This window comes from Sturnus vulgaris, chromosome 9, assembly GCF_052056855.1.
Source record: "Sturnus vulgaris isolate bStuVul1 chromosome 9, bStuVul1.hap1, whole genome shotgun sequence".
NCBI lineage: Eukaryota > Metazoa > Chordata > Aves > Passeriformes > Sturnidae > Sturnus > Sturnus vulgaris.
In genome coordinates, this window is record NC_142251.1 from 10,919,105 (window position 1) to 10,931,906 (window position 12,802).

The 12,802-nt window shown below is 51.8% G+C and overlaps 1 protein-coding gene across 11 annotated transcripts in view; it reads right to left on the minus strand.

Annotated features, from left to right (window-relative positions):
• The window catches only part of ST3GAL3 (ST3 beta-galactoside alpha-2,3-sialyltransferase 3), a 182,585-nt gene extending 172,268 nt beyond the window's left edge, over window positions 1-10,317 (minus strand). Inside the window, exons 1-2 of one of the 11 annotated variants that reach the window (XM_088169774.1) lie at window positions 3,710-10,317; window positions 1,085-1,229 (exon numbers count right to left, since the gene is read on the minus strand). In XM_088169774.1, the coding sequence (XP_088025900.1) occupies window positions 1,085-1,199 (115 nt within the window). In that variant the 5' untranslated portion in view covers window positions 1,200-1,229; window positions 3,710-10,317. Of the gene's footprint in view, window positions 1-1,084; window positions 1,536-1,934; window positions 2,033-3,709 lie in introns of those variants that run through there. The other 10 variants (XM_088169775.1, XM_088169776.1, XM_088169777.1 and 7 more) reach the window with 10 other exon arrangements.
• Window positions 10,318-12,802: the final 2,485 nt, after the last annotated feature.

Genomic DNA, 12,802 nt, shown 5'->3' on the forward strand with positions numbered 1-12,802 from the left:
TTCTAGTCCAAGGCATGCACCTTAGTAGCTCTGTCAAAATCAGTGCATCAGCACAAGTGTCATATCCAAGTCAACATCTGTCATCATGCAAAACTTCTTAAGAGCCCATAACAACAAATTTGGAGCATGTCGAAGTAGCAAAATGCTAAGTTTAAGTAGTATTGCAGCAGAAACCTCTATCAGTATGCACAAAAACACAATACAGCAAAGAAGAAATTTGACCAGCGGCTTCTTGTCAGCTATGGATCAGTGTTTCTCAGCTGCTGATCCAGGGAGCAACAGTCAGCTGAGACATCTGAAATAGCCTGTGGAACAGCTGCAAGGAAGGCTGGCTTGTGTTTTGGGCTGGAGGGGAGAGGAGGGAATTGTTTTCTTGTTTTTATATTTCAAATAAATAGTTCTTGCATGCAGGCAAAATCAGCACAAACAAAAATAAGAGCGGCAACAGAGCAATCAAACTTCAGCCTAATTTCTGTCACATTGCAACTGTAACCTTCTCTGGCCTTACTGCACAGTACAATCATCAGATTGTATTCAGTGAGGTCAGATGTCTCTTTGGACTTAAAAATGTTGAGAGACATCCTTTAGATGACAGATAGTTGGCAGATAACAACACGGAAGATAAATGGAAGATGAGGATTTCTGAAGGACAAAGTAAGATGATGAGATAACCAGCATATATGATTACAGAAAGAAATCAAAATTCACCAGAGGAAAAAAAAACAAACTTGTCTTAGATATCTTAAAACATACAAAGGATTCAGGAAACAAAAACCTCAACATACAAACTCTTTATTTTGACAATTATGAATCATAAACTAACAGAATATTTCAAGAACTGAGATCTCTAATACTTGATTTATAAAGCATGAACCTGCTCTTGCACCCAGTAATAAAAGTAAAGCCATAAAGAGCATTAGGTAGTCACAAATTCGACCCCTTAAGCATACTAAAAGCTCTAGCATTTGAGTGGGCTTAATCACATCCCTCTAATACTACTAAATCAGAACCACTCACCACTATTGCAACTATTTAACAGACGTTTGAGGAAGCCCAAAAACAGTTGCATCCTTCTCCTACTTACTTGAATCCTCCCATCTGAGAAGGTGCAACTTCCAAGCAGAATAGTACAGAAATCCCAGTACCAGAAAGAGGCAGAGGGCTAGCAGCAGGTTACGCATAAACACCAAGAGTCCCATCTTCACATTAAATCTGCTCTTCTACACGACCTGAGAAAGAAAAACAGGTTGAGGTTGGAGCCACCTTCTCCAACGGGCATCCTCTCCAAAACATGCATCCCCTACCCACCATAACGCTGGGATCCCAAACCGTGCTCTCCACACGGTAAAACACAGGCGTTCCCCAAAGCACACCAGTGAAGCAAGAACCACGCCGGACAGCTGCCTGCTCTGGCCGTCACAAGGGTCAGCGCCGCTCCGGAAAGGCGGGGATCACCGCCACGCTGTGACAGAGCACCAGCCTCTCTCCTGCCCATTTCACACAACCGAGTCCAGCACGGCCCCGGCCGCAGAGGCCTGGCGAGCCCCGCGTCCTCCCGACACGCCACAGGGCAAATCCACAGCGCCAGAGGTGTCCTGCGGACAGCGGGGCCCGCGGGAGCGGCCGGCGCAGTGCTAGTCCCGGCTGGAGCTCCGCGGAGTCCCGGGCACTCCGCGCTGCGGGGATGCGCTGCCCTAGAGGCGGTAACGGTGCCCGGGGAGAGGCGCTCGCCGGGCCCGGGCAGGACGGCAGCTGTCCTCCAGCTGACAGCTGCCAGCATCCGGCTGGAGCCTGGGTCTGAACGGGCAGCGGCGTCGCCACCGCCGGGCTGCCCCCGCCTAGCCGCGCCCCGCCGGGCCGCCCGCTCGCCGCGCCGGCCGCTGTGAGCGGGGCTGCCCGCCCTCCCCCGCCCCTCTTCACCCGCCCCTCCTCACCCGGCCGCCGCCGGCCCCGGGCGCTCGGCCGCCGGCTGCGCCCCCCGGGCGCGGGGCTGCGGGCGCCGCCATGCCGGGCGCGCCCAGCGGGACCCGCCGCCGCCGGGGGGCGCAGCGGCCGCCAATGGCGCGCCGGGGCGGGGCGGGGCCCGCCCACATAGCGGCCGCCTCCGGCCAATGGGACGGCGCGGGGGGCCTCGTCCCGGCCAATCGCGGGAGGCGTCCGCGGCCAATGGCGCGCGGGCAGGGGGTCCCCGCCGGAGGAGCGCTGCGGCAGGGCAGCGGTGCGCGTGCGCGGAGCGACCCCCGCGCCCCCCAAGAGGGAAACGGCCCCGGCCCGCTTCTCCTTCACGGCCGCTGCTGGGCATCGCTCCTCCTCCAAATCCCGGCGCTGCTCCCCAATCGGGCCGTGGCACCTCCGGAACACTGCGGTGCCTCCAGGCATGACACTAGGTGTCCCCTGCCAGCACTACATCCGCTGTGAGGCTCCTCATTGTCACCCCACGGCGCTGCACCTTCCGCCAGCTGAGGCACCTCAGCTCCTGCCGGCCGCTGCGCCCCTGCAGTGACACGGCAGCGCCCGTCCGTCAGGCACTGCATTGAGTGTGCTGCCTTTCCCTTCAAGTGCTGCACTGCCCCGGTGGCCTCTCAGCCCTGCCCCGCTCCGCACAGCGAAGCTGCAGCCAGGACACGGCAACGCTTCCATCACTGCCCCAGCACCGCATCTGTCCCTGCCACTGTCTTCACACCATTCTCCGGCTTCTGCAAACCCAACCAGGTCCTGCCCAGCTCCTGCACGGCTCTGCGCCACCTCCCCGGCGCGGCACAGCCTCCGCCACCGGCCCGCTCCGGGCAGCACAGCCCGCCCAGCTGCCCTTCCACCGCACAGCACAGCTCACGCCACGCAGACAGTGCAGCTTCCACGCGCTTCCCGGTGTGTTACAGTCTCCGCCTTCTCGCTGCCCAGCTGTCCTGTGCCCAGCTGTTCCAGTGCCTGGAACGCACTCTTCCCATAGCATTGCCCTCGTTCTTGCTTGCCGCACAGCCTTCTAATGCTCCTGATGCAGAGGGCAAGCAACAAACTCTAATATAAAGCCTCTCAGGGATAGAATGATGAAGAGAAATTATTAGTCGTAAAGTCATCTGAAAGGAAAGAAACCGTAAGGAATAAACCTGCATCTTCAGTGACCAGCCCAGTGATCCTCTATTTGTCACTGATAACATAAGAAAAGAAAAGATGATTTTAAGAGACTCTTAGTAAGGTCATGTCCAGCACGGTGGCAGCTCCCACTGAGGTGAGCTCAGGTGCCCATGTTGAATGGCAGACACTGCCTTGAACAGCACATCTGGCTGAGCATTGCCCATTGACAAAAAGCAGAGTTCCTGCTGGTCACAAGTAGAGCTGGTGGGGGCTCATACAGCCCCATTTGCACAGCCAGAAACCCCACTTTGTGCTCTGTACAAATGAAGTCAGTGCAAGTTGGTTGCTAGTGTGGCACCCACTCAGCCAGGCTTCCAGAGCTACCACGCTCCTCTGCAGAGACACAAGGGAGACATGTCACACTGATATGCCATTAGGTTTTTTGGATACCAACAACTTCTAGAGACAGCACGGGAGACCAACAGACTCATGCAAGCACCTAGGTATCACTGGCACCAATATCCCCATGAGGATGTATGTGGAGAGGGGACACGACCACATCCATGCAGCCCTGTCCATCTGTAGATCTGCCCCCAGGCTGCTGCCCCACCAACCCCCAGCTCGCAGGGCTGACCTGCTCAGGATGCTCGTTGCTCTCACTTATCTGAGGCAGCTCCCTTCCTTCCAGCTTCACGGCGAGCCGGCAGCCAGGGCTGGTGTGGGCAGTCTCCTCCTATGGCTCCGGCTCTACTGCCGGGCTCATTTCTTCCAGCAACCCCACCGACTCCTGTGCCACATCATGTCTGGCTGGAGCCCAGTTTTACTTTACAAAAGCTTGCTTTATGCCTGCTTCTGTCTTAGCCTCTTCATCCTTCCATCTGCATAAACTGTGTCTCGTCTCCCTGCCTCAACCGCCCTTGTCCCTGTGACAGAGCTGCTGCACTGCCTGCTGCCACTGCGCCACATCTGTTCCAGCTGTCCCCAAGCTTCACCTAAACCGCCCCCGACCGTACGGCATTTGAACCCAGCGGTGTGCGGGCACAGCGGGTGATCTGATTTCAGTGATGAGATAAGCGGGGACCTACAGCACGAAGCCAGATAGCGACAAGTCTGGGGCTTGCTCTTGAGCCCGTGTTTGTCACTCAGGAAACTCTAACCCCATTATCAGGTGTCAGTTTGCTGTAAAGAGCTCAGGATGAAGTCACCCTCCTTGCCAGCTTGGAAAAAACTCAGAAGGCGAGTGCTATGTATCTTGGAAAATCAGGTACCAACGCCTGGCAGTTACTTGATGGTCATGAGATGAATTAAGGCAATGATTAGTGGAGTGATTTGGTTCAAGTAGCAGGACTTCAGTCTGAACATGTTCCTACTTGGCTTACACATTTCATTCGGAGGCAGATGTCAAGCTGGATGTTGCTAGGAGATAGACAGCAGGGGAATAATTAAGTCTGATTAAATCCTATCATATTGCTGTGCTGCTTTCCAGAATGCTCTGGAGCTTTTTAAAACCAAACTGACCAAATGATCAGGCAAATGGTCTAGCCCAATCTGCTCAACAAAACCCACTTGCAGCAAACCTGCTGAGCCTGTGGCTACCCACGCATATGGCCACGATTTGGAGAAAAAAGGCTCTGGCAGAGGGCACAGCTGGTGGCTGCATTAGCAGGTAGCACAAAACAGTCAGGGCTGGTCACTGCTTGGAGCAGGCAGTGAGGGGTCCTACCCCTGTGTCCCTGCATTAATGCTGCCGAGACACTCATATTGGACTAAGCATGACTTGGACACCAGCTTGACCATAAGCAAAGCATCCCTCTGCTCTTTTTTTGAAAGGAACCCACCTAGGGCATGCCAAAATTGCTCTGCAAATTCCCCTCATGTGCATGTGGAGATGCTGAGCATCACAAGGCACTCCCACTGAACTGATGCCTGTCTGCATTGTCTTTCATGGTGGCTGAGCCATGCACTATATGGAGGGGACTCATAAATAACAGCTACAGGTTCTTTTCCCACCAGTAAATGAAGTTCAGCTGTAATTATCTGCATCAAATGCCGAATACACACATAAGCCTCCAGGCTTCCTTCATAGAGACTTCTAATCTCATTTTGTTTCTTTACCCTATAAAAACTACCATTCTAATACTCACACTGTAATCCTTTCCCCAAATTAAATGTCATCAAATCAGACCCAATACTAATTAACGCAATATTTTATGATTAATTAAATACTGCTATATACCACAGCAAAGATCTCTTTCAGTAATGGTTAGACAGAGATTACCTCTGCTGATGCACAGGCTCAAGGAATGCAATCTTGGCTGTAGGACAATTGTACTTTGTCTTATCTCTCTGACCAAACTTGTTTCATCTCATATACTCATTACGTATTATTCTTAAATGCAGACTCTGAACGTGATCAGACTGTGGAGAGCACTTTACATTTCTGCTGCTCTGGCTACTCTAAGAACAGAAATGTTAAACAGCATCAGCACCAGGTCCACACAAAACAAGTTAAAACAATCTGAACTTGGCTCAAAAATTCTGCCACCCTCCAGATGTTTTCAACAGCAGAGAATCACACTTACCACTTTGGGAGCAGGTAAACATCTCGAGCCTGCCTGATCACCTCCCCAAATGCTCTGCCTGACTGGACCAGTTTTCCAAGGGTCTTCCTCAGACGAAGTGACCCAATGGTCCTGCTTGGCAGGCAGCCGTGTGAGTGCAAGCCCCTGGCCAGCACCCTGCTCAGCAGTTCATCTCCTTGCAGTAATTCCAATACACTACGTTTGGTTCACTCATAGTTTCCAAGAGAGGAGGTAGGCTTGAATTGAAGACAAGCATTGAAGACTCCCACTTTTCTGGGTCTGCTTCAGGAGTCCCTCATCCTCACATTCAAGAAGAGCATCCCACCTCCCTGTGTCTGGCTCCAGCTTGCAGACATACCATTTTATTCTGCCTTCTGCTTGATTAAAGAGCCTTTCAGAGCCTGGCATTTTCTCTTTGTGACACTACACATATGCTGCAAGCAAACCCCCTCTCATCCGTCTTTCTGAAAAGCTAAATATACTGACTCACTTAATTCTCTTTCTGCCAGGCTTTTCCTCCCACCCTCAAGCCATTTTTGCGTTTCTGCTCTATAGAGCCTCTCTGATTTTCCTGAATCCTTTTCAAGAGATAGAATCCCACAATGAGCCTCTCTAATGCTTTGACAAAGAGATTTAATCTGCTTTTCCTATTTTCTGTCTTAAAGGGCTGCATTAGTCCTTTCTGCCATAGCATCTGGATAAGCATTCAGGCAAGATTGTCTCAAATCTTTTCCAGACCCCCTGCTGGCAGGTTAGAACCACCTGTATCTCAGCTGCACATCCAGGAACTGATGGAGTTTGGAAGTTGGGGACACCTCCACTCCCATACACCTCCCTTACTTGCTCCCTGTCCTAGAATCATGGATGTCATGGTTGCCACATTTGGGGGAGCTGAGCTTGGCAGGCCTTAGGAAGATTTGCTGAGCCCTAGTGAGCTGTCCAGGAGCAAATGTCCTACTCCCAGTAGGTTACTGTGCCATGAAAGAGAGGAGATCACAGAACCAAGCAGTGCCTGTTGGCATCCAGGCTGGTTTGACCATCTGGGAAATATTTTACAATGCCTGTTAATATTTTACCCATCCTGTTCAGAGTGACAACAGTCACCATAGAATCTGTGCACTGACTAGTTACCAGGCTACACACCATGAACACAGCCTCTTAAAAATAATAAGCTAGGCAGAGATTCCATCTTTAATTCTACTCCTTAAGAAACCAGCTAAAATAACTTGCACCCAGCAGCCTCCCCAGTGAAGACTACCTGAGATCTGTGAGTGAAATAGGGAATCTTGCTCAGCCCAGGGGCTATCACTGGATATCACAGTGCATTTCCTCATGTCAGTGATGCAGGAACCTTCAAGTAGGCCAGCCCAGCTGTGGCTGTTCTGCTTCTCTGAAGCCAGGAATGCTGTCTTTGAGTTTCTGAGATGATTGCTGAATAAACTTGAATTTCAGAGACAGTTAGAACTGTGATGCCATGAACCTCAATGGGATCATCTGTTCTCCAGACAGGCATTACCCCATCTCCTTTCATACCATAAAAATAGCTGAAGAAGAAGAGTCAGGCGAGGCAGGCAGGCACCATCCAGCCACTGCCTTCTGTCAAATGGGAACAACAGGAGTGACTCCATCTCACAGATCTATCACAGAGAGGAGGGAATTTGACAAAGCAGTGGCACAAGGAGAGGCTGCAGCTTCCCACACTCATGCTGCAGGCCCAAGTAATTTGCTAACAATTTGGTGTTTTAATCACAGACTCTCCCAAACACGTGTTGATTTTTAGTGAATGGTCAGCTGGTAGGAAGCCAGCATAATCTTTGACCTTAATAAAGGGTCAAAACAATGGGCAGGGAAATGGCAGAGAGCCCCAGACTACCACTGAGTAGGTGAAAGCACAGCTAAGGGCATCCTGAGGCTGTTACACAGGGAAACTGCTCCGTGGGCAAAAGGAAAGTTCTAGCTGCTGAGTCCAGTAGCTTCTATAGAGAACACTTTGCCTTCTCCATTGCTCTCAATAATGCTGTAGGATTTAATTAAAAGTATGCATTATAAAGAATTAATAAGACTCAAGTAGATTAACACCTACATGTATTAGCAGCTACATTCTGGGATCTGTCAGTGAGCCAAGGCTTAATGGGGAAACATCAACAATAGGAAGCCTTCCTAGACTCCCAGTGACCCCATGTCCAGTGCCATTTAATAGGCCTTAATATCAATTGTCTGGATGACAAAACGAAGGCTTATATTTGAGGCTGATAAAACACTGAACAGGCTGCTTGCTGCTACAGCATGAGCTGAATGGCCTGGGAAAATGATAACAGCCCACGGCACACTGATGTGCTGAAAAGGAAGGTTCTTGGGAATGGAGAAGACAGGCTCTACTGCAGGGTGGAAAATCTCCCTGAAAGTGGGTGTGGGAGATGAAATTAAGAAAAAAAGCTGAAAAAGAGCTGTCCCTGCACATGACTGTTGCTATGAGCCTGCACCATAGTACCTTGGCTCTGAGGGCCACGAGTCAGAGGGCCATGGAGGGGATTTCTAAGCAGAGCTACAGCTCTGGCAAAGCCAACTTGATGTCAGGTCCAGCTCTCCAAACTTCAGAACAGGCACAGAAATCCCAAGGAGCAGCAACACCACCACAAAAAAGGAGCTAAGGGTCGGAAAAATGACAAATAAGGCTGCACAGGATGCAAGGAGTACAAGCTACTTCACGGCCCCAGGAGAGGGTCTCCTCACTGCCAGAGTGAACTGAGTACCGGTATGGGCAGAAGGAAGTGCAGGAGCCAAAGGTGAGAAGTTGAAGATGGGAAACATTCAAGCCTGAAATTAAGTGCAGCATGCTCACTGTACTTAATGGAGCAACCATCTTCACTATGAAGCAGCTTGCAAAATAAGTTTAGATCTCAACAAGTTTAAGGTCTCACATTTTTTGACATCTGTGGCTCAGGCATGAAGAAGAAATTCTGCATGGACGTGCTTGCTGTTTTGCCCTGACCTGTAAGCTCTCCTCCTGATCTCCTGTCCAAACAGCTCCAGCAGCAAAAAGGAGCCCAGGACTGATTCCTGCATGCCAGAGAAGGCAGTGGAGAAGGTGCAGAGGGCTCTGCCTGAAGCTAGTTTTGTTCACCTCCTCTTCCAGCTCATGCATATCTTTTTAAAAACAGGTACAACAGCCTAAGCTGGCTCTGTGGCATTACACTACCTGCAGCTGTGCTCATTGCCAGCCCTTGACCCAAGGAATGTGTAATTTCCAGCCTGGAGCTTTGGTAAGTAATTATTTGTACTGAAGTAATCCCTCGTGCACCTTCAGCTGGCCTGCTATGGTGACAGGGCCACTAGCCATGGGCTCCTCTTTCCATTTTGTTCAACCTGAACCTTCTCACCATTGCTCCCTGGTGAACTGGAGCCTCTGAACCCAAATTATGCACCAGCAAGCTTCATACAACACAAAAAACAGCTCTGTTACTCATATTTGTGTCTCCCATACCCAAGTGAGCCAAGGCCAAAACCCACAGTGTAAGGACAGCAGCACAAGTGCTCAAGTTAGTGCCCACTTCAGGTTTACAAACCTTCCCCATCTGTGTCACTCTGATCTCTTCCCCACAAGCCCAAAGGAAATGGTCAGCAACGCTTCCTCTGGTAAGCCACTCCCTGGGCATGGCTTGTCTGCAGAGCCACAGGCTGCACTCCTGTGGGTGACTGCCCCTCTCAAAACCCTGTGATGTACCAAGGGACATCAACACCGCCCAGAGTGCAGGGCCATGAGCCCAGAGAGATGCCCTTGAAGCATCCCATCTCCTACACATCTGAGACCAGGGCAAGCATGATGCTCAGGAAAGGGATCAAGGAGATGGGAAATAGCAAGGGCAAGGAGAGGCAGGAGGAAGGGAAAGCACCAGGCACCTCAAATGCTGCCAAGTCGCTGGGAAGGTGGTGGGAGGAAGTGCTGGTTCTGCTGGTAGAGGTGCTTCACTGTTAGTCATGAGAACAGCTGCCTGGCCTGGGGCACTGCCAGCTGACGTAGCCTTGCCATGTTCCAGTGCCTTTCTTTGCTCCTGAGTGCTGAGGTTTATCTGCTCCCTCTTGGGAAAAGGAAGAAAGGAGAGGAGCCACCCAGCATGGTGTGGGCCATAGGAGCTGTGTGGGAGGGTGCAGGGGTTGAGGGCTTAGTTTGCACTGCCCTGACCCCTGTGCTGCAGGACATAGCCAAGGATTTGTGCTCACGTGGGACATGAACATGTTCGGTTTTGGAGATTCAGCATTTGTGACAACCTGTGTGTTCTTGCAGCTGCCTTTCATAACAGGGAGTTAGAGCAGCTGGGGGAAAGGCCTCTGGTGCTCTGTTTGCTGGCAGGATGTGGGCTAATAGCAGCCATGAAGAGTCAGCTGCCAGCCACAGGCAGGGGACACAGATAGACAGGTGGTGCTGAAACATTTCACCCCCCTGAGTACATCACTCAAAGTCACAACAGTCTTTGTTGGTAGGTATGAGTGAGAACAGGACTAAGGAGACACTGGATCCTTGTGTAAGTAAGTGGGATCCTAAACAGTGAATATACAGAGCTGCCAGCCAATGGAGGACTCTGTCCCTGTCCCAGCAGTCATGGACAGCAGGCCAGCAGGTCCTTGTTTTCAGCTGCAGCCCATCCCACCCAGCCACAAGAAGGTGGGGACAAAGCTCTGCCTCTCCAAAAAAGCTTCTCAACCCTGCTTCATGGGAACCAACTCCCTATGCCACAGCCAAGGGAACATGAACTTTCTGCAGCCACCACCTGAGCCACTGCTAAGCTGGGGGATGCTGGCAGATCCACAGGGTCAGGCAGAAGCAGCTGCTCAGGGCTGGAACTTTCCAAGTCTCAGTAGCCAGTGGAGGGAAGTTTGCACCTGCAGCTGAACTGGTCATTCCAATGCAGGGATAGGATAAGACAAACAGTGAGGTGCTAGTACCAGTGACACCCTCCTCAACAGACTGGTTCCTGGTGGACTAGCACCACTGCTTTGTGCAGTCACCCAGACAAGTCCTGTGTTCAGAGTCCAGCACCTACAACCCATCTGGGTTGGCATTTGAGCCTGGTGTGAAGCTGAGTAGAGCAGCCTGGTCCAGCTCCCCTCTAACCCAGCCATAGACCCTGTGTGGGACAGTTCTTTCTTCTGACAGCACCCACGACACAGTCATGGCTTGGCAATGTCACCTCCCAGCAGCACTGTGTCATTGTGTGTGTCCAGAGCACTGGGGACCTGTATTATGCAACGCTTCCCCAGCAGTGCTGAGGGACCAGCTTCAGACAAGCCTGGCCACAGCCTCGTGCCCCAGATCTGTCCTCCATCAACTCACCCTAGTCACCTCCAAATCATTGCTCCTTCCACTCCATCAGCTGCAGGCCCACACACAGGGCTCTGATGAAAAGGGGAAGCTTTGATACCTTCTTTCATAGAACTTTACAAACCTCAGGCCCTGCAGAAAAGCAAAACACCCCAGCTGAAATGGCTCCCATGTGCAAACATGTCACTGCCATGCTTCAGTTCCACAGCTTCAGATACCTCCCTCCTTTTCCTTCACAAGCCAGGAAATACTCTCAATGTCAAGAGCCATTGAATTCATGAAGCTGCTCTCTCAAAAGCAGTAAAGCTGCCCAAGTTCAGAGGGAGAAGGATGGTGGTATCTTGCACCAGTAGCTGCTCCCAGCATATCTAGAGCCCCAGCACCTGATCAGTGCTGCCTTCCCTGGGGCAATAGACCATGCTCCTGCCATTGCTAGGTGGCTGCAGCTGGGAGAGGCATCACGTGGTCTGGATGTGGAGTGAGCCTGTCATCTCTCCCTCATTAGCACAGCCAGGCCTAAAAATATCCCAGAGTGGGTTGATGGTGGTTGTGCTACAGTCTCCATTATGCAGATGGAAATGGCTGGTCCCTGCCAGAGTACCTGGGGAAGCATCAGCTCCTCTGCCCTGCACTGTGTTGCAGAAATCTCCAAAGGAGAGAGGTGCCAGGGACAGACCATGGCACAGAACATCCTAGGCAGGCACAGCATCACTGCTAGGGATATCTTGGCCAGGGCAGACAGCTCCATAGGCTTTGTCCCTCCTGAGTGCATGGGACTGAGCAGGGTGGGGAAGAGAGGAATGGAGTTTCACAGCCCACTGCCATGAACTCCTAACAGTGATGAAATGGGGAGCTGCCCAGGCAGCACCTGATGAGTCAGAAGTGCATCTAGGCAGCTGAGTTGACAGCACTGTGTGTGCAAGCATAGAGGCACAGGTAGCTGAAGGACAAGTTAGCAGAGCAGCCACAGCAGAAATGGGATGAACCCTCAGCCAACAGGAAAAGCCAGAGGAGCACAAGAGCAAGGGGCCAAATTTACAGCTTGGCCAGGAAGAGGGCTGGCTGACTTTGTGCCCTGTAGCATGCTGCCAAAGGACAAAGCTGCCAGCTCCTCCCTGCACACCCCAAATCCACAGGGCCTGACAGTGAGCACAGCTGCTGATGCTGAACCTTAGGCAATTGCTCACCCAAGAAACCTGAGTGGGAACAGCAGCAGAGACTGCTGGAGAAGTCAGGAAGGATATAGCAGCTCCTGTAGGAATAGCTTACAGGATAAGATTGTGAATCCAGCACCAGAGATTCTGGCTCTGATATAGACTCTTGGCTGGCAGGCACAGTCTGATTTCATCCCAGCCTCAGAGGTGTCCCCAGGATGTCACAATCACACAAACCTGAAGTGCTGTTTACTCACCCTCACTGCATGGTGTGCCTTCCTCTGATCCTGGGCCAGCAGGGCAAGCCCCCTGCACAGCCAAACCTCTCCTGGAATTGTGACCCATCAAGGCCACTGACTGCGTAGCACTTCCCAGAGGCACATGCTCCATGCATGGACCTGTCGCACCTCTCCCTGCACCAGAGCGTTGGCAGCTCCCATAGCCTGCAGGGAAATGTCACCAGGGATCAGAGCCCTGAGCAACCTCACCTGCTTGTAAGGCTGGAGGACAGGTTGTGCTGGGAGAGCAGTGAGTACAAAACACCATATGGCCTAGCCATAGCCAGGCATCTGTTCACTGAGAAGTGGAAAGTCTGTCTCAGCAGGTAGCAGGCACCTCTCCAAAAGCTGCACAAGGGCTCTTCTGTCCAGTGGCTTCTGGGATTCTCTAGG